The sequence below is a fragment of the Heliangelus exortis genome, chromosome 5 (genome assembly GCF_036169615.1).
Source record: "Heliangelus exortis chromosome 5, bHelExo1.hap1, whole genome shotgun sequence".
Classification (NCBI taxonomy): Eukaryota; Metazoa; Chordata; class Aves; order Apodiformes; family Trochilidae; genus Heliangelus; species Heliangelus exortis.
In genome coordinates this window covers 20130595-20153384 of record NC_092426.1, presented here as the reverse complement: position 1 = coordinate 20153384, position 22790 = coordinate 20130595, and the positions used below count along the sequence as shown (strand labels likewise).

The 22790-nt window shown below is 34.0% G+C and overlaps 1 protein-coding gene across 4 annotated transcripts in view; it reads right to left on the bottom strand.

Moving 5' to 3' along the window:
• The window catches only part of CEP128 (centrosomal protein 128), a 118139-nt gene that overhangs the window by 77363 nt on the left and 17986 nt on the right, over positions 1–22790 (bottom strand). For all 4 annotated transcript variants that reach the window (XM_071745836.1, XM_071745835.1, XM_071745838.1 and 1 more), the window contains exons 8-13: positions 20124–20240; positions 12259–12345; positions 11097–11171; positions 10102–10234; positions 8371–8531; positions 348–698 (exon numbers count right to left, since the gene is read on the bottom strand). In XM_071745836.1, coding sequence (XP_071601937.1) covers positions 348–698; positions 8371–8531; positions 10102–10234; positions 11097–11171; positions 12259–12345; positions 20124–20240 — 924 coding nt within the window. The remainder of the gene's footprint in view (positions 1–347; positions 699–8370; positions 8532–10101; positions 10235–11096; positions 11172–12258; positions 12346–20123; positions 20241–22790) is intronic.

Sequence of the window (22790 nt, the reverse complement as noted above, 5' to 3'; positions counted from 1 at the left end):
ACCACTGCCTACTACATGAGACAATATGTAACTTGAATATGGATTATTACTTACCATGACTAAAAATATTTTACAAAAAATAAAATCATATTGTTTCCCTAAAAAAAAATATCTGTTAACCGAGTAGATAAGCTAAAAGCAACATTCACAGGGAAACCTTCTTCATTACATGATGAAAGTTTTGAATGAGGAAAGAGAGTGGAACAAATACTGGATGAAGAAAACAATGTGGAACTCCATAATAGCTGGAAAATATTGCCATGTATTAGCTGTTTCACAAATAAATTCCTTATCTTCTAAGATAAATGGAAAGGGTAAAAAAAAAAACAAAACCCAGTCAATCTTACCTGACTGTTCTTGTCCATCAGCTGGTTGATAGTTTCATTTTGTTTTTCCACCTCACGATCCAGTTTCTTACATTTCACCTTCCACTGGCGGATGCTTTCCTGGGCTCTCACCTTCAAATCTTCTCTTTTTTTCTCAATCTCCAGTCTGAGTGCCTCTGAATGCTTGAATTCAGTGAGGTACCGTTCTGCTTCCTTGTTACTCTCTTCAATCTGTTGAGCCAGCTCAGCAGACTGGAGTTCAGTTTGTCTACGTCCATCTTCACAAGCCTTGTAGCAACTCTCTATCTCCTTTAACTGCTCCAGCATTTTTTCCTGCTGCTTTTCTCTGTTTTCCAGGTCAGATGTTAACACCTGTAATCCCCACAGCAAAATATGAAAATTCCACTCTAAAGATATCCAGGATGAAACCTTATCAAAGAACAGAGCTATATTAAATCACATTTATATCTAAAATATAAATAGCATTAAAGATCTCCTTGACTACCAGGGAAAACTACCCTGGCTAGACCACAGAATCTCCTCTTCTGCAATTGCAAAAAATTTTAACACAAGATATAAAACACATGGTTACTCTACCACATACTTTACTTTCTGCATATGTTGTTCTTCTGGTTATTTTTGTTATTATTTATATTTTAAATTTGAGAAGGACTCCTCAGCCAGGATCCTCAAACTAGACAAGTATGGAATAAAACAAATAGTAACATTTAAAGAGATTAATATAAACAGATGAGAGGAAATAGAAAATTAGCAAGGAAAGAAGAGCATTGACCACAAGAAGAATCTAATAGTGTAAGAGCTTGCTTCTACCCAGCTTTATGTTGGTTGCTTTTATGGAAGCAACATGCTGAATAAGGGTATTTTGGAAAGCACTGGTGAATGCAGAATTAAGAAAGCTTACAGCAGCTTGGCAGAACTTCTAGAACAAAGTGCCAAGATGATTGAAGAAGCAGCAAGTACATTAAAGGCAACATTAGCTGACCTTTCAATCCTGAATGAAACTGAAGCTACACATTTTAAAAACAACAAGGGCTACCTGTCTTTGAATCTGGTGATATTTCTCAGGACAGTCTCAAAACTACATCAGAAAAATGTTGTCCTTCTGCGAGGGCATTTTCAGAAACCAGTACTGAAGCTTCAGTAACTAAACTGAATTTTATTAAGACCATCACGTAGAATTTCACATTAGTATTCTGAATTTTGGGCCTACTTGAACTGCTTTCATACCAGTCAGTGTTTTCATTAATAACTTTGATGAATTTAATAGGCCTGCTCTATAGTCAGTCAAAGATACTATCAAGCTTCCAGGGTTGGAAGTGCTTGAGAAGAGGATTAAGATTTCAAAACGACTGAAACAAATTGAAGACATGGTCAGAAATAATACAATTCAGAAATGACAAGAAAAAAATACTTTGCCAAGGAAAGAATAAGCAGCTTTACAAGATGCACATAAAATGACTATTTAGACACAAGTCCTTCCATAGGCTTATGGGGGCGGGTGGTGGCTTGGGCTTTTACTGTTCTGGAAAGAAGACTTGCATGTTATGGACTGTGCTACTGTCAGAAGATACAGAGAAGAATGGAATGATAGCACAGACTAAAACAATCAGTCCAGCTTCTAACTTGTATGTATGATAAAATATAGGAGAATGATTATCCAACTGGGCAATCAGTTGATCATCTATAGGTTGAATATTCCTGCTTTAGATACAATCAAGACGTGGATCATAAAATAATAGGTAAAGACATTACAGAACAGTTGGGAAAAATGAAGACAGGAAAGTCTTTCTAGATTTACAGTTCTATACATTAAGAAAAAGTAAAATCATCATCAATCAAAAAAATCTCAGCCTACAACTAGCAAAATTTTATCAAAACAAAATTAATTTCAAGTGAAATTACAGTACCTCTTTAGAGGATACACCACAGATGCTGTCAGCCTAAATTGATGTACTATCCAACTCTGCATCATTAGAAAACTTATTTCTGTATAATTGTCCCAGAGAACACACTTCATTAAGACAACTATACTTCCCACAGACTTTAAATGAAATATGAGTCTAAACTTAAACACAGAAAACAATGTTCCATTAATTGTAAGCATTCCTTTCACTGTGTAGAAGCGAATCCTTATCTCCAATTTACTGATTTACAATAAAATGGAAAAAAAAAACGGTACATTTACTTTAGATGTTCTTGAAGCATAACTAATTTATCAAGACAAGCTATTGGCAGGTGGAGGAAAAATGAACTTTGACATGGAAGTACCAGTACAAACGTGAATGTTACTGGTTTGTTTTTACTGTTAGTGAAAATAAGATGTATCCTTGCAAATACTTTGAGCTTTCCTCAGAAAAGTTAGGCAAGTACAGACCCAAAACCATTGAAGTCAGCTGGAAAACAGCAGCATAGCATATAAACAGTTCATGGAGTTTTCCCAGTAAAGCAAAGAAATCAGCAAAATCGTGGGGCTCCACACTCTAGTTTTATGTCATAAATGGAGTCCCAAATGTACTGATCTTTACTTTTGAATTCCTATTTTAACATATGATAAGCAAATGTGTATCTGTACACTAATATGCATACAGTTGTCAAAATTCTGTCTGCTCTATAATGGCTTGCCCTACTAGTATTTAAAACATTATATAAGCAACTTTTCAGACATGGGTTGTCATAAAAATAAGAAAATAAAAAATCTGGTATGAAATTATATTTATCACCTATACACAGAGATATGTTTTGCCAAAAGAAGGAAGTGTCTTTCCAGGTATGGCACATACATACATACATACAAGGGGAAGAGACATACAAGCATTGTTTGCTAGGCTTTTTTTTTTTGCTTCAGTATCTATAACAATACACCTCAAGCCTCACTGTCAATGCACAGAGCTTCAGTGTCTATAAAAATAAAGATAACAGTCCTGCCTTTTGGTTCCTTGGAAACAATTCCAATTTCTAGGTACTCTGTTAAAAAAGCAGGATGAATGATGGTTTACAACTTTTAAAACAACATTTCTAACTCAAGAGTTACAGGCAAGTAATCTCTTTCCCAATGGGTCATCATCTGCCTGCACAGCTCACACTGCCATTGATTTAAAGCAACTCTTTAAAACAATGAACATCTAGAGGGCATCAGAACCATCTTAAAGGCTGCAGTTTTTATGATGTCACAGCATATAGAAGATAAAGTTCCACATGAAGAAAATAAATTTAAAAATTAACACAACAAATATCACTCTCCAGACTGTTCCTTAACCCACACTCTTTAATAGACTCCTGGGTCTCTTTAAAGAGTTCTGAGCTCTGTTAGTGCTACAGAAGTTGGAATTATCACTGATCTCAGTCTGTCTTTGTTTTGGGAACTTGTTAAAACTTAAAGTTTTCAGTAGAGTTTTGTCCAGTGGAATGTGCCTGAAGATATCCTCTCAGTTCTGTATTACTGATGGCTGGATAACAAGCAAAATGTGACAACCATGTCTGTGCACATATTGACAATTTCTACCAGATACCAGACCAGTCCTGGAATTACCATTTGAGGTAATGCAGAATGTAAATAAATATATTAGGGATGTAAATGAGAAAAAAAATGAGATAGAAGTGGGGCTTTGTTTTTTTTTTTAAAACACTCATCCAATTTTCTCCTCAGTTCTGACTGTAGTAAACAAGAGTGAGATAATCTAACAGTAAGGACAATTTCAGGAGGTTTTACTTATTAAAATTTAAAAGAAGAAAATAAAAATCACCTTCCTTGGACATCTGAGTTTTGAGTAGAAAATTACTGAACACCTGTGATTCAAGTAAAAATTTCTATCTTGAATGAGAATTGCTGTCCTTAAGATTCCAGATTCCAAGGAGCATCTAGTGTCTTCAGTGGTTGAAGGTCAGTCACACAGAGAACTCAGTGAATTGCTCTGGCAGCAATAGGAGCATGATGATATTCTGTGGCATATGTTACAAGAGTAGGGAGGTTCTCTTGAGAGAAACAACCCAGGATATTCAGAACAGTTTATTGTTAAAAGGTATCGTGTGTATATATATGTACAGCAAATGTTTTGCATTGTAGTTACTCCAGGAAAAACCTGACTGTTGTATGTTCTTTCTTCCCAGTCTTACACAAGACAATTCAGGGTCTCCGTTTTTCTAACATGATTAATTTTATTGCTGCACTTTCACAGTTCCACTGCTGATGGAAGCAGGAAGGAGATACCAGAATACTCATGTGAACTCATTCCTCACCAACCTAAGCCCAAATACCTTCCTGGCTTTAATATGTGAAGATATTTATAAAAGAGAGTTATGTTTGTGGATGTCATTAAGATTATTTATTAAATCCCAGTGTGCAGCAAATTAACATAAGTAGTATTTTGAAAACTCATTAAAGTTTGTATTAGCCCTCAGAGTGCAACAGCTCCACAGTCATTTCTGGCTCTGGCCAGAGAAGGATGACACAGAACAGGGGTGATTAACAAAAAAACAGACCAAATTTTTGCTCCAAGTAAAACAGTTGCACATCTAGTTTTCTACACGTTCAACATCCCAGTATGTAATCTAGCTTTCAACTTTCATAAGAAACTGGAGGCAGAGAAAGAGGCCAGCAGTTCCCAGTTACAGCTCAGTTACTTATATGGAGCATAAATTAACCACTGCAGACATTAAATGTGTCACTCTGCCACCATTCTGCTAACTGGTGCAGTTTAGACTTCTAGTCCCTACTTGACTTACTTGTACATATCATAGTTTTGATCTGCTTTTTGACACACAATTTAAAAATTAAATCACCACAAACTGCAAAACAAAGTTCATTTTAGGTAGAGAAAAGAACACAATGTGTTCAGCACAACATTTCTTTAAACTTTTATGAACATTTAAAATGCAACTGAGGATCATTCATTTACTACAATTTACAGAACTAATGCCTAATAACACAGTTATGTGCAAACATCCTGTACCGATAAGAATACATCAAGCCACATTTCACCTTGCCACACTAATTAAACCAGTCACGTAAAGGAGATCTATATGCATTTTTCTCTCTCCCCTCTTTTTTCTGCTGTATCTCAGCAATGCAGTCTCCAGATTCTAATGCAATGTAATCATACTGCTTGTCATTAGTACTCTTTTCAACAATACTATCTAATTACTAATTACTTCTATTTTTTCCTGAATGCAGAACTCAAATATTTGATATTATGAGCTAATGAATTACATAAATAATTTTATATTAATTCACATGATCGTATCATCGTATTGTATCTAACCATCAAGAACCATTAATCCAGGAGGCTTAGATTTTTCATGTAAGCAGAAATTCGGTGAATTGAATACATATACATTCAATCAGTCAAGTTCATTTAGGTATATTGCACAGTATCAATTTATTAAAATGATGCTTTCCCCCTATTTTTCCAAAACTTGAGCCACTACTCATTCTGAAAGGCGATGCTTCATGTACATTTAAGCTATAACTAAAACAACTTTCTTTTTTAACCCCCTTGAAGTTGATTTTAGATAGAAACATTATCATATTGCATACTACCAGTACATTTTAAATCTATCTGTAACTATTTCAGCATCTGAACTTCACTAGTAATACAGGCTGGTCTTGTCTGCAAAGGTAGTGATTTCTCTAGTTTTGTAAGAGCATAGTTTTAAGTTTTCAAAACTGTAAAATTGTTTCTCAGATATCTGACTCATATAAAGAAAACACTTGGTTAACAGTTTCATCTTTAGAAGATGAAAAACCCATAAAATGAATTTTAATTAGGGTAAGATCAATCTTCATCAATCTTCATAAGATCAAAAGACCTGATTAGTGAAGAATTTTAATCTTGAATAAATCAATAACTTTTCCTCTAAAATATTTTAACAAGCTGACTGGTCTTACACTATACTGGACAATACTGTAAGGCTACTTTGACCTAACTGGAATGAGAAGTAATTAGTAAATCAAAGAATTTCACAAGCATAAGAGACTAAAAATCACTATGAAGAAAGTAGAGCATTGCAACTTTTTTTTTTGTGTACTTCATTTATTTTTTAGCCATAATAGCAAGGTCAAGAATCATCCACAACATCCCATATTTATATAGTTCCATGCAGAAAAATGTAATTAATATGGTGGGATACATTTGCTCAATCTTACAGAACATCCTCATGTAAATTACAGAAACTGAAATAAGAAATTTCTGCATTAAATTTAAATCTTAATTTAAGATTGAACTTGCTTCTAAACAGGAGTTTAAGAATGTGATTATAGTATTTTTCATCCTCTCCATTTTACATCATATTCTGAGCTTATGGAAATTGATGGGAACCAAATATGCAACACATACCACCCATTTTTTTTTTGTAAACAATGACATATAAATAAATCAGAAGAAATTTTTAATATCACATGTACAGAGGCAGTTACATCCTGCCCACTAACCAAAGATAAATTACACTCAAGTCAAACTCAAGTCACTTCCAACTGGGAATCAGACTATCTGATAGGAGCAGCTGTTAGAACAGGCTTGACAAAATGCTTTGTTAGTACATAAGTTTAGATATTCACATCCTTACATTCCTTGATGTCTCATTAAAGAAAAACACAAATATTTTCCTGTTACTGCCTCTGTAGGAGAATGGGCAGTGGGAAGTAGATAAGAAGTACAAAGTATTTTCTGTTGACAAAGTCAGGGAAGTCAAACATTTCTAACTTCGAGCAATGACAATGACCCTGGCTGAGCACTCTCCCATCAGTATTTGCACAGAGCAGGAAATTAACATCAGAATATCCTTCAAGAAAGCATGTTCAACAAGCAGAAGTTTTCTGTTTTTTTTTTTTTTTAATTCCATTAACTCTGGCCACCAAAGTAACTGTAATTTCCCAGGCCTCATAAAAATAAAAAACAACAACCAACCAAGCAAACAAACCCAAAACCACAGCATGTTTTGGGATAGTATGGAGCTGTATTTACCAGCTAGAACACAAATGTTGATGAGCATTAGCAAATGAGTTATGCTTGCCTTATCTCTAGGTCTTATGATGTATCAGTTTAAATCAAACTGACACAGAAGTTGACAAGCAAAAACTGCAGCACAATTAAGTGCAGTACCATAAAATTCTGAAAAGAAAAAAATTAAATTCCTAGTATTGAATTTTCAAAGTGATACAATGCCACTTCAAAGAAAAGAACCTTCATTGGAAAAGTAAATTCAAAACCCCGTGGTTTACTGAATGCCCTAATACAAGCAAAACAAATGGCAAATATTTGACTACTGAAATCCTACGGAGTTCTAAAAATAACTTTGTTTCTCCTGACAGTCATGACAGACAGTAGAAAACAGTTTCTGTTCAGAGATCTTACTACCAAAAAAACACAGCAATCTCCTGTCTTAAATAAAAGGTTATTGCCTCTTTATATCTCATTTTGTGCCCATTTTTGTCTCCTAATTAAAATTCTAGTGTCAGAGACTGTCATTATTCTTTTCAGAGAATCACTTGAAATAGTATTAATTTACCATAAATAAGAATGCTAATATTTATTAAAATTATTATATTACATTATATTGCATCTAATTGCTAAAACCAGAGCAGTTATAAGCTATTTTTGTTACTCTAATGCACTGTCTCACAGAACAAAGTATTCCAGTTAAATTTAAACCTTAGATCTGAAGCATGATAGAACAGGCAATAAGGAAGTAAATACCAATTTATAAAAGCACTTCTAGAAATTATTATTAATGGTAACTGCTGATGAAAATCAGATCACCTTTTCTTTGTAGATGTCAAAGAACCATTAATTCATGGGCAATAGCAAAAAACAAATTTTTTTGTTTATTAGCAATATGAGAGAGAAAAGCTTCTGCAAACTTGGACCACTTTTCAAAGTTCTTCATAGAATAAACTATGAAGACCATGACAGTTACTTTTAGATTTAAAGGTTACTCACTCATCTGGAACATGATCAACCTAACATATGGGAAATTATAAAAAAAACCAACAAAACAAACAAACAAAAAAAGAACAACCAAACCTTACCTGTATGTGCATTACAAGCTGTGCTTTCTCCTTGTCCTTGCGCTCTATGCATCTTTTCAGTTCTTCCACTTCTGACATTACAGCATTATGATTCAGCTTTGCTTTAAGGTCTAAAATTTGTTTTTCTAGTTCTTGCTTCTCTCTCTCGTATCTTTCAGCCACTATAAAATAGTAAATAGTGAGAAGAGGCCCAGTACAAACACGAGCTTATAGTAAATGATTTTTTCTTGTGTCCATTTTGGCAATTTTATTCTCTATTTGAGACTGTTTTATAACTATTCATTTTCTGCAAAGTATCTGTGAAAAATGGCTATACCTATATCATAACCTTTTACTGAATGAGTAAAAGTAAAATGAGTAATGAGTAAAAAAACCCCAAATAAAACAAAAAAAATAGGACAGAGGAAATAATGGGAAAATTCTGATATAAATGGCCAAGATTTTATCCCACCAGTTATAACTTCTGATTAGCAAGTCACAATATCAGTGAATTTTATGTCTGAATCCTACAACTAAAATAGAAGTTCTTGATGAGGGTAAACATTAAATTTCCTTCCCATAAATCTCCATTTGTGTTTTTCCCATGCATCTTTGAAGAAACAGAACTTAAACAGTAAGGAGAAAAGAAACACAGATGCATAAATTATATAAATGTGTACAGCTTAATAGCTCCACTATATTTTTTTATTTTCTTCCTATTTTTACAAGTTTTGACATATAATTTTAAAACAAAAAATTTAAAATCCATTAACATGAAAGGCATGTTGTTTTACATTAATTTACTTTTAAGCAGATACATTAACAGAACAAGAAAAACTATTAAAATTACTATTTTGTTTTACATTTCTGAAGCTAAGTCACATACAAAATCTAGCTATTTCCAGTGCTCTGTACTAGATTTGTAAAACAGGGAGTGACAGCCCTACTTTAGTAACCAAGATAATCCATTATCTGAAATAGGAAAATATAAAAGAAGTCATTAACCAAACCAGTTAAACATTCACAGAGACACTGGACTTGGAGTCGGCAATATTTTATTATCTTGAATAATACATTTCCATGTTAATAAGGAGAAAGATAAAGACTTTCTTTAATGCCTTTTTGATTATGTTTGAAAAGTTTAACTTCAGATGGATATCTAACAATACAGTGAAGTCTTTGCTGATGGTAATTTAATATGCAATTGCATCTTGAAACTGTTTAAAATATTTTTCTTCTCAATGTAATTGTTCCATCTCTAAAATTCTAACATACTGCAAACAGAAACCCTGAATACATCTTACTAGAAAGTTTTCTTAACCTCTCTTGAGCATTTTGTCATCCCTTAGAAATTCTACTAGAATTTATCAGGATTAGCCACCTATATAAATTACTTTTTCTATGATTTTCAAAATGGAGGAATTTAAATAACAATTGTACAAGAAAAAAATATTATTTAAATACTTCAAATCTTTTTCTTCTGTAAAAAAAAAACCACTTCACTGAAAATTGTCTCTAATAATCTTCCTTTGTTTCAACCATGCAAAACATGGTGTTCTTTACTAAATTTTAACTCTCGGTGCTATTGATTTTTTAATATTCAGGCGTCAGTACTTATTAACTTAAATTAGGGGAGTGAAATGGCTGCTTTTGTTGAAACAGTAGAAGAATAGACTGATACTCAAGCCAAGATTACTGAACAGGCTCACTAACTGATTTACAGGCCTCTAGTAAAAAGTTTTAGAACTGTACCTGTTCTAAGTCTCCTGTCATCATCTTGCACATCCTGATAGCTCTGGCGGTGCATACTAAGATGTGAAATTTGATGTTGCAATTCTACCCGGTCCTCTTCTGCTCTCAAAAGTTGGGAACGAAGATCCTCAATCTAATATGCATACACAAATATCAAATGTTGAATGAAAAACAGTGTGAAAGAGTAAATAGCATACTTTTATTAAATAATGTAAAAAATTTAAAACTATACACAATATTTATAAATAAAACTCAAAAGTACTTCTGATGTTAAGCAAAAAAAGATAAATTACTTCCTAATTATAGGCCACAACATGATTATTAAAAATTAAAGGAAACATTTTGTTGACCACAGATGAGCATTAATTTCTCTACCATTTTCTATGTTGCAATTGTCTTCTGACATTGCTAGTGAAAATACCTATAAAAATTTAACAAGCAATATATTTTATTTAAATTCTACTCATTAAAATATAATGTACTTAAGAAACATAAGGGCTTTCCACATTTTTCCTTTCCATCATATACAATCTAGCACTTAAAAGGATGATACTGTGTACAAGAAAATAAAGAAAATGACATCCTAAACGGAATTGAAGGAAAATAGATCCAACTCAAATGAGCTATATGTGATATATCACTATATTCCATGCAGAGCATGTTAAATTCAAAACAGTAATACAGCCAACTCAAATACAGCAAATACTTCTAGGTTATTGCTTTGCCTGAATTCAGGAATTACAGCGTGCACTTTGTGTAACAGTAACTGCTTATATCCATGTTGTTCTATAGCAAAATATGAAGGTCAGTTACCAATATTGTGTCTGTGTACTTAAAGCTACCAAGTATAATGACAGCCCAGTCTACATATTCTCTATTCTTAAACCTGTCTTTCTGCATCTCCTTCTTCCCTTCCCAAAGCAATGTTGAGAGTATGGGATAGGAAGGATAATCCAAAAGACACGGCCCAGGAGGAAAACTTTAGGAACAGTTACCTGATGCAACAGAGCTTCTCTACTGCCTTCTGATTCATTCAGCATTTTCTGGGACTGCTTCAATTCCTGCTCAAGCTTTCATTACAGAAGATGATGAAGAAAGAAAACAATACATGCATTGTAGCACAAAAGTGTATTTTCCCTATTTAATTCTGACACAAATTACTTGATATAAGCACTTGTTTAAAGTAAGATGTAACAGACAAAATATTCTCATTTGTTCTAAAATTTAAAGCAAAAATTTATTACAATTAGAATGTTTCCTAAAAAATATAGTACAAGGGGAATTTTAAATTGTCTAATCAAAAATAGTCAGCAAATTAGTGACCATTTAGAAAAAAGGAAAAGAAAAAAAAACAAACAAAACCTACAAAATATTTTCCGATTTCTAACATAAATACTTCAAAGATCCCAAAGATCTACATGGAAATATAGTTTTTGATATCAGAAACTGTCACTGCAGTGATAGCAGTCTCATAGAGGATCAAGAGGCTGGCAAATGGGCAAAGTAAACAAGATCAGCATTAATGGAATGGAGAGAGTTTAAAACATCAAACACTACATAGGTGGTTTAACATAAACGGAAGTATTGAAAAAGGGACTAAACTGATATAAGAGGAAAAAAATAGAAGGGTGACATTTTCCTAGCATTCTGACAAAACAGAAATGTAAAGAAATCTTGTTTTCTCAAGAATAGAGGAATATTACAACAGGTATTTCAGTAAGAGCAATTAATAACAACCATGGTGCAAAATAACTAGTATGTATTAGTTGCAGGGACAAAGAAGTGCTGCATCTGTGAGCTGCTGCAAATAAGCAACAGCAAACCCTGTATATATCTAAAGACAAAAAGAGAAAAAAATCAAGGACAATCCCTAAGTCATAAACTTATCCACCTGGCACAATGGAAGAGTCATTAAAAGTAACACACTGTAATTAAAGAGATTTGAAGGAAAGACAGAAGCTCACCATAACTCTATTTGTAGTACTTCCTAAAAAAAAAAAACAAAACAAACCACACAAAACAAAACCAAACCTTGTTATCTTTACTTTTTAAGAGTTTTATCCTGCTGGTTTCTCTGAAAAAAGGAAACACATATGTAACACAGGAGGCTATACACTTATTTAAAATCAAACAAAAAAGGAGAAAATTAAGTCTTACTTGGTTCTTTTCACTTTCATATTTCACAAGTTTATTTTTCATGAGTTCTTCTGTTTCATCTGCTTTTGCATCTCGCTTCATTAGAGCCTTTAGAGAAGAAAAATATATTCTGAACTTAATAATAAAAATTACAGAAGTCTTCTTTGTAAGTCAGTTAAAATGAAAGAATCTGCTGACATATTTAAGAATGACGAGTTAGACAAATGCTTTCTGTCTGTGTCTAATGCTTCCCTGTGGAGCCAATGCATATTGTTCTGAAAAAAATAAATATACGTCCATGCATACATAGACACACCCATGCACATAATAGGGCCAAATACAAAGTCATAACTAGCAATAACATCCTTCTGATGTATAGAGCTCCAGGCACTCAAGACTGACCCAAAACACTTTGAGATTAAGGTCTAAGATGCTCTAGAGTTACCTTATACATAAACTGTGAACATACCAGATGAAAATAAAATATTCTCTAATGAAAAATATACATGATATGAGTAAGGAAAACACTATAAGCCAAAAAAGGAAGAAGATTTCATCTGGAACTGGGCAGATACTTAGAAACACAGTACTAAAGAAGAATGAGATGAAACTTTCCTGATCAAAAGTTACTGATACTGATGTGACTTATTTTGAAAAACAGTAAAAGACATTCATGAGGACTTTTCCTGTTCCCCCCTCAAACTGAATTACCTTAAAACACTTACATACATTTGCTAAACTATCTAACAAAAATAAAAGTGTCTTGAACATCAGCTTCAAAGTCTCCCCTCTGCAAACCAACAGTATTTCCAGCACATAGCTAATCACTGGCAAAGGAGTCCATTAGGCATCAGACATTAATGACACACAAAATTTGCAGCATACAAAGCCCAAGTTTGGATATCCCAGGCTATAACAATGCCATTGGTGAGATCACTACCCATACTGCTAGAATTTGTTCTGAATTTGAGGAACTGTGTTAATAAATGTTTTTTCTTTGCTGCACAACTAAGTTGTTTTCACACTAGCCACAAATCAAAGACCTTAGCACACACCCTTATACTATTACTTGCTAAAACTACTTGTCCAGAAACAAATGTCTATTTCCCAGTCTGTTCTTCCCAGTAAGCATTTTTTATTTTACATTTTAAAGGAATATTTCTTTAAACAAGTATTCCTGTAATATGCCCCCGAAAATAGTGCTATTTTGTTCAACTTTTTAACATTTTCTCTTCACCATATACTGGGGAATGTTTTCACTGTATAAAAAAAAGAAGGTAAGGTATTAACCCACCTCAGTGAAGCCAGGCATTCAGCTTTAGAAGCTCTGCTTTCAAAAGGAGTTTTGTGGAGGAAGAAAATGCATTTATATACTTATCTTCTTACATCCTTATAACTTAATAACTTATATCCTTACCTCAGGAAACACAAAGGTTTCTCTACAGACTACTGTCCTGTGAGAAACAGGTTCTTAGCCTTGACAGGTTAGATGAACTTTTGATTTGTCCCAGTAGAGGAATTCCTAAAGGTCTTTTTAAAGACTTCAGTGGCTTAAGGCAGTATTAGAATATTAATATTCCTAGTATACTCTAGCTCAGCATACTGCATCTATATGCAGTATATGAACCCCAAAACTTAATAGATTAAATATATCAGATAGTTTTGCCCACATATAATTAAAAAAAAAATCCATGTGGAGGCCTCTAACAACAGTTCTCAATAAAACAGTGAATCATAACTTTTCCTGCAATTGAAGCCTGCTATCTTTTCCTATGGTTTGGGTTTTGCGGTTTTATTTTTTTAACTAAAACCAGATTATTTGAAAGTAATACACAGACCACAAATTGAAATTTGCCATTTCAAAGACTTATCAGGGAATTGTATGCATTCTAGCAGAAATCCACATGCAGATTCAAGCTATATTTTAAAGTAAGACAAAAATTACCACATCCTCATCTGAATGAAAATTCTTTCCCTTTCTACACTAGCAGCTAGCACGAGTTTGCTTATGCTACCTAGGCATGCCAGCCAGCCATTTAAATTAAAGATAGACTGATATTTCAGTGATATTTCAGTGACAGACTTATATCAGACACAACCATGTTCCAAGACAGTGAGATTCAAACTACAATCAAAACAGAAACCTCTAAGCCCCAGGTGGCACAGCAGAGAGACAAGGGTTAAATACCAACAATGCATTAAAACATCCAGATGGCTCAGAGCACAGATCAAGTTTAATTTTGTCTAAACAGATAAGAGACAAATATGTGCAAAAAGAGAATTTCCAACAATGCTTTCGCTGCCAGTCTTCTCCATCCTCCTGTGAAGTCCATCAGCCTCTTGCACTTCAGAGTATGTGCAGTGGGAGGCAAGCAGAATCCATGTACCCAGTTGTACAAAGTAAAAGGAAACCAATGCTTTGTGGCCTTTCCAAGTTCCTGGCTAAAGACCTAACTACAGGAACTGTGTTATCACAGTCAGTGGGTGCAAATGTTCTATAAAGATGCTTCTGCCCACCTCAAGCATGCAAAGCATGAACACAGACTCATTTCACCAAAATTCCAAAAGCCAAACACAGGAATTAGTAAAGCCACCCAGGATATTCAATGCATATGAAAGCTGTTTAAAACCCATTTTTAAGAATGATCTTCTTTTAGAGAACAGATGTGTAAATGCAAACAAACAATACAAGACCATGGTGTCTTCATGCTCAAAATACAGCACTGGAGAATCTCAAAGCAGTTTTAGTTTGTACAACAAATGTATTTTGTTAGAGAAACATACATATACATGTTAGTAACAGTGGCAAGATAAGCACATTTATTCTCCTTTCTAATCAGAAACATGCTTGTATCAGGAATATAGAAGAAAGTGAAGATGCATGAATTACATGTTTGGCCTAAGTTGCTAATTGCAATTTTCAACTTACAGTAACTGCTGTTTAAACAGATAGTGTTTAAATATACCAACACAGTCTAAGCTAGAAGATCCACTAAAATGTAGAGAAAATAACTTTTATCCAGCTCTATGCAACACATACATGATTCAAAATAATACAGATTCAAAATAACACAAATTTAGATCTTAAAGATGCAAAATTTTATGTCAGGCTGTCTTTATGGTCTGTTTAAAACTAGACATCATCTTTGTTAATAATCAGTCTGGTTATAATAATAATGTAATACAAATAAGACAGACAGACAAAAAGACAAGACAGGCAAGAGAAAGACCAAATGAAATGTATTGTCTTGTTCAGCTAGACCCTAGAAATATATAATTTAATAATTCAGATTTAGGAGGATGTTTTGCTTAAGACAGTAAAATACTGACAAGCAGTGGTCAGTTATGTGCACTGCATTTTCCTTTAAAATAACAGCTATTAACATTTAAACCCCACAAGGTTTCTTAATTTAAACAATTACTGATCAAATCCAGAAGTCAAATTTTAATTTTGTTTGTTTGAAACACATAATAGGCAAAATAATGAAAAAAATGTCTCATTAAGTAGCCATAAATGCTTTAATAGCATTTCCTTGTAAATTATTCAGGCTGTATTAAACGACAGAACTTCAGAAGTCAGCCCTAACCCCACCCTCCCTTCCAGCAACATTTCTTGGGAAGCATCTTGGAGAAATAAAAGAGGACAGAAAAAGACTAATAGAGCATTACATCCATGTAATGATCACTACAAGATTCAGGATACTGACAGAGTTCAGTCCATCTAACTCATAATTCAAATTACAAAGGAAAAAAGCTCTTCTCAAAAATTATGTAGAAACATGCTTCATCCAAATAATAATTGCAACAAAATACTTATTTAATTTATTCTCACTAGGGTATGCAAAAGTATACAAGGTGATTCAAGTACATTTTTCCTAACATACAGCAACTTAAGCTAGTGATACACACCATGTCCTAGGAACATTTATATGTAATAAAGCCTACTTCTTCATGTGTATTTCAACACTCTCCACACTCACTCTAAGGTCTCGGACGGAAAGCTTTCTCTCCTAATCAGTATCTGCAGGAGGCACGTTTACTCTTCCTTCCCCTCCAACATATTGTATTTGAATAAACAGAAGACCCTGGTGTAAGACTCCCTCAGTTGCAGTTATTAAAAGAGCAACAGAAGATGATGGGCAACGGAAGACAAGAAGAAACTGGGTAAAAGGCTCTCACTGCTTAAAGAAATTCACGTTAGTGATAAGCAAGATTCTGTTCTTAATGGACTGCCAATACACATATTTACATGGATGAATCCAAACACTTCACTCCAAATAGAATAGGGACCAAAAAAATTCCAAGATCATCACTATCCAGGTTTGTATTATTGTTGTTACAGCAAGTGCCATTAGAGAATATTAGAAAAATTAAATCTAAATTGCTGCCGTCATCTCCAACAACCATCATGACGGAGTTTTATCCCTAGATTTATTAATGCTTCACCAGCAGAGGATGCTCCATTTACTAGAAAGCAGCTTGGCTGCTCCTTCTGTACCTCAGGCAAAATGTAAGCCCCAAGAGGAACAACCAAGTTGCCTAAAACAACAAGTGGCTTCTCTGCTTCTCTCCATCTTCACTGTGTTCATTAAGAGTATTTTCATCTACAATGTTCCCCAAGAAACTTTGAGTGAGTACACACTTGTATGGCTGAGTTTAAAAGTTCCACCTTTTTCTGTAGCCAGTCCTCAGCAATGTTGTGAATATCTCATGAAAGATCAAAGCAGTGATGAGACAAAGATGAGACTACTACAGACTTGCAAATAGCATCTGTAACAGCCAGGTAACAAAGCAGCAGAAAGAGCATATTTCACAATAAGGAGCAAAAGCCAGCAATGTCATATTGTGTTAGGAAGTTGCTGTTCTTATACACAATGTAGTCACACTTCAACTGTAAGGCTGTCAAGAAATAAGTAAGCTTCTACATTGGAGTCTGAGAATCTCTGTTCTTTAAAATTCTCTCACCTATCAAGCAAAATTGTGGCAAATGCTACCACCAAGTGACCTGGTGTTCACTAAGAAAAAAGCTAAATGACATCTGATATTTCACACAAAATTCAGCGGTTCTTATCTTAGAAATTTTACTATTTTCTTTAATTTTTTTTATAATTATCCTTTAGGCTCTGTTGCAATTGCCTATTTAAAATCCGGGATATCTAAAAACCAATGGTGTTGGTGTAAGCTATTGAGTTTTTCAAACAACTTTGCTCAGAGATCTTTAAAGCCAAATTTAATTCTGTCTGTAGCACAGACCTCAGCAAAATGCACTGAACACATACTCTGATGCAAGTAATGAACAAACCAACAAGAAGCCAACTCCTACTCAGTTTGAAAATACACTGTTGAAATAACAATCTTTTTAAACAATTCATATTTATAAATTTAAAGTACTTCATAGTCATAAATTACATTATTCATTCTATTTGGTTTCCCATATTGAATCTAGTCATCCATAACACCACATACAAAGAAAAAAAAATTGAAAAATCAAAAACCAGAAGCTCAGAAACTCAAATCTGCTTCACCGAATTCTCAGACTGTTTTGGTATTGGCATCTGTTTAATTTGAGATTAGATCAATTATTCCATATATACTTTGTTTTCCCATAACAAAGTAATTTTCTTCACAAAGCTTTCCCATACAGCAACCTTTTGGGACACTAGTCAGAGAGGCAGCATGTACAGAATCCAGGCCACACTTTGCTCTCAAAATCAAGTCCCAGTGTGAGGGAGAAAGAGCTCAGCCAAATGTTCAAGAGATGCTGAACTATTCCTGATAAATACAAACAATATCTAGAACTGAAACCATTTTCTACCTAGAAAAGGACAAAAATAAATGAATGTTCAATGGGGAAGGAAGGTGAGGTCACTGTATGAAAGTTTATAATAAGGGTCTGAAATGTAAGAGCCGTAGCAATATTTAAATCTAAAGACATCTGGCATGTAGGAAGTTGCAACTGTCACAAAGATGGTCTCCAAGCTGTTCAGACAGCTATTAAAAAAAATAGAAGTAAGAGGACATAAATGCTTTTTGCTACTAGGACTTTAATGTAAATTTGTTTCAAGATTGATATTGTCTCCATATTCATCTGTAATAGAGTAAAGATTGCCTAATACCTGTTAAAAAAAGCTCCCCTCTACACTTGTCAGCTCACACCACCAGGTTCAATTTTTCATGTTAAAGGTTGAAGCTCCTGAAAAATCCATAATTCATTTCAACAGGGGTCATTATGTTTTAATAGGATTCCCAAAAACTGAGACAATAGTTCAGCCCAAGAAATCTGTTACAGACCAGCCACCAGAACATCAGCTGGGACTTATGAGCCCTCCTGCTTGAGGGAGTGAAGGTAGTCACCAAGAATGTGATTCTCCTCCAAGCAGCAGCAACTGTGAGTGTACCTATGTATGGCATTTGCAATAAGCCTGTTCCAGTCAGGACTGGGTGTGAATCTTGGCTTGAGCAAACTCTTAAAAGTCCACCAAGGAGACCAATGGTAGAGCTTTCCTCTAAATTGAAAATGAGGATTATATATTGAAGTTTTGAATCTTTTAAACAGAAAGGGGTTCTTTGGAAAAAATAATTTACAAAAATATTCACAGAACAAATAGAATTTGCAGGAAAAAGGAGTAAAACACCTTCATCTACAGCTGCACAGCTTAGGGGAATGGAAGATTGGAGATGTACTTAGTATTTCATATTCATTTTTCATGAACTTGAAAAGATGAGCTACTAGGAAAAAAGGTATCCAGCTTGAGGATTCATGATCACTTAGCCAGTCTTATGAAAGTGTTTGAAATACATTTGAATTAATTCACTTGAATTCAGATCTTTCTTCTCAGGAAACTATGACAATGTCAGTCTATCTTTACAGATAGAAGTCATTATCCCTTGAAAAGGATATAAAAATTGGCAGGTAACCATATCAAATGACACCGAGTCGTTTCATTAAGCATCTCTACCAGATGGAAGGCACAATCAAAAAATCTAGATATGGACACAGGCATATTAAAGAGCAATGAAAACTCTAACAAAGCATTCTAGTTCTTTTCACCCATTAATACATCAAGAGGGGGAAAAAAAGAGAGTAACTCTTCCCTAAATACTAGAAGCAGCACTACAAGCATATTGAGAAACTTTTTTTTTTTAAAATCTACATTATAAGAGCATCTTAAGTATAACATCTTTGAAGAGTCTGTAGCCTTACATGGAATACAAAGTGTCAGTCTACATTAAGATTTCTCTATATCACCGCACAATATAAAATTGCCTTCCAAAAATCATGTACACTGGCGATATTAAAAGCAAAAAACAAGGAATTGCCCATTTCTTCTCAACTATAATATTCTGTTGCATAGATAGAAACAGCATTGCAATAACATCTTGAGGGGATGAGAAATAAAAAGTTACACTATGTTAAGACACAGATATCCAATATAGCAATAAAATAAGAAACAGATGTATTTTTCATAAATTTCCCAAAACAACCATAAAAAAAGCTACTAGCTACTACTGATTTTAATTCATAATACAAACATTTGAATCTTCCTCATAAATAATATTTTGCTGGCTGCAAGTGAACTATACATTTTAGAAAACAAAAATGTCTCAATTAAGACAACCCAGCTAATGACTTGCTTTAATTTCTTCAAGGTTTGAAGGAGTGAATAGGTGTTTACCAAAAAGTTCTAAACACGGGCAAGACAGCATCATGAGGAACAGAGACCCTTGTTATCATCTGGTCACCAAAGTATGCAGAGCTGGAGTGATACAGCTAAAAGAGTATGCCAAAGATATGAGCACTTTTGTTAGTCTGTCAGGTACTGGCTCACAAAAGCAGCAATTTTCTCACTGAATTCTGAATACACAGCAAGTTTTGATTTGCATACCTCTTGTAGTTGAAGGGACAGATGCCCCAGTTGGTCCTGGCGCCTTTCTACAAGCTGTCTTTCAGCACGCATTTCTTGTTCTATCTCCTGAAGTCTTCTCTCTACCCGTTCGGATACCTTCAAAAGGAAAAAAAACCACCCTCAAGGATATTATTGTGTCTTTTACCACGTATTAAGATAACAATGGCAAACAAGGGAAATAGAGCATGGGGCAGAAAGAGAACACAACTTCATTTTATTTAATAAGATTTAGAATGGTATAGAAAATAACCAGAGTTATATCAGTGAGCACTCCAGGAGTATTCAAGCAGTGAACTGACCCACTATCTTGCTAGCTATATCCTCTTTTAGGCCTATACATTAGTTTTCTTTAAAGTGGTGGTTCTACTTTAGTGTTAAGTGTCTCTATATAAAGCTTGGTGCAGCCTCACTTGAAGGTGCAAAACAAAAATCTTGGCTTCTCTGTCACAGGACTGATTAACATCTGGAGTTGCATTTCTTTCACAACTCCAGTCTGTAAAACAGCCCAGTGTTTGCCTCTTTTATATTCTGAAATCTGTGACTGAAAAACAGTTAACAAAAAGCGAAGTACATGAGGGTGACTGCAAGAGCACAAACTAATTACATCACTGTAAGCCTTTTTCCCAATATTTTATGAACCTATGTACAAACTAATACAAATAAAAGTAATTATTTGTTAAGGCAATTTAGATTAAAACACAGTAGTTCAACCCTAAGCTACAATACCAGAACTACTTTTTTTTTTTTTTTTTTTTTTTTTTTTTTTTTTTTTTTTGCATTTCAAGCTGCTAGCAGACAGCACCCTCTCGTGGGCAACAAAATAAATTTGTACTGTTAAAGTGGAAGATTAGCAAGGAAAATATCTACCAATGCCTCTGTACCTTAAAACTAATTATTTTAAACAATCACTAGAAAGCAATAAACCCACTACCGAGTGGTATTTAGATACCTTTAGACACTTCCAGCATCATTTAACTACTACTTCCTGACGTATGTAAAGGGGATCAAGCTCCCATCTCTGCTTTTAACACTATGCATGCTTGTACTATCACTAAGTGTAGATGTGGACAGAAAATTTTAACACAAGTAGCACAATTCTGAAGCAATATAAACATAAGTAAGAATACATTCATATCCTGGGCTTCACAGTACATCATGTTTAAAGAAAGAAAGTCTCTTACTTCACAACAGAGTACATCAGTTTGAAAGCATTTCTTGTTTGTGCAGCCAGATAAATGGTGAGCTTATGATTTGGAATTTTTTACTTTCTCTTAAAACCAACAGGAGATGCTCAAAATAACACACTGAGTCAAACCACATTCTTTCATGTAAATTATGAAAGCTTTGCAGTCATAATTCAGAATAACTGCCTACTAAAAGCTAAAGCATAAATGATGACCAAAAACTAAAGCATAAATGATGACCACACCACAACATTTATATTTGTTTTCACAGCTGCTACTTAGTGTTAATTCTAATAATTCACAAAATACTCCAGCTAGCAGAAACAATGACACTAGCAGGAAGAGAAAATAACATTTTGTCATGACTTTCCTGAAAACTGGGAAATATCTTCTGTCCTTTCCTCCAGATATACCTAAAGCGCACAAATGAAACAAAGTCATGTTTTTACATTATAAAAAAATCTTGGCTACATGTGTCTGAAGGTGGAAGCTTTCTCAGCTCTCTCACACATCTTTTTTTAAGTGAAGTAAAGCAAGAGAACATTAAAGCTATTTTAAAAAGATGTTTAATTTAGACTTGACACAAGATCCTAAAGGAACCACTTCCATAGAAGACGTTCAAGAGGAGATGTCAGTAACTTCCTCACTGATATGGGTCTAGTTCACCACTTGCATGACATGATGGGCAAGTTTCATATTCCTGCAAACTTCAGATTTTATTGCAAATTATCACTCATGAAGAACAAGGAAGAAATTAACTTTTTACTAACTACAAGATATCAAGTGATTTGCCTTGCCTCTTTACCATATTTTTAACAAGGTTCTTAAAAAGGTGCACTCATTATATTTGTCAGGTGCAAAGTAATTTCAATAAGACAATCCTCTTAAAAAAAAAAATGCTACTTACAACTAATTGGAAAAAACCTCTATCAAGAAAATTATTAGTAGTATATCTCAGTCAAAAGAGCACAGAAAGAGGAGGCTGGAAGGGACTTCAAAAGCTAGCAAACTTGCTTCCTGGCTAAACACATAACCTTCTATATCTATGTCATTTTACTACAAGTCTAACCTGCTTAAAAATTTTTACAGAAAACTTTCACAGCCTCCCTAGACAATTAATTCCATTGCCTTTAGATTTACCTGCTTTTCCTAAAGCACAATTTTAGTCTTCCTTGCTGAATTTCACACCTATTAGCCTTGTTCTATCTTCTAAGTCCCATCCAAAACTGGATAGTGAATTTCAGTTATGTTTTCCAAAATATCTGAAGTCCATCTGCAAACATAGCAAGCATCTCTGTTGCATCATTTAAAGTACTAATAAATAACTTCAGAGAGAACCAGGTCAAGAACACCAGCATGTAAAATTCACTTCTCTCCTCTAGTTTTCTAACTACACAGGTATCTGGAGAGCTGTGTGTTTATTATAGATTATATTGAGTTTTGCCACATTGTAGTGAAAAGG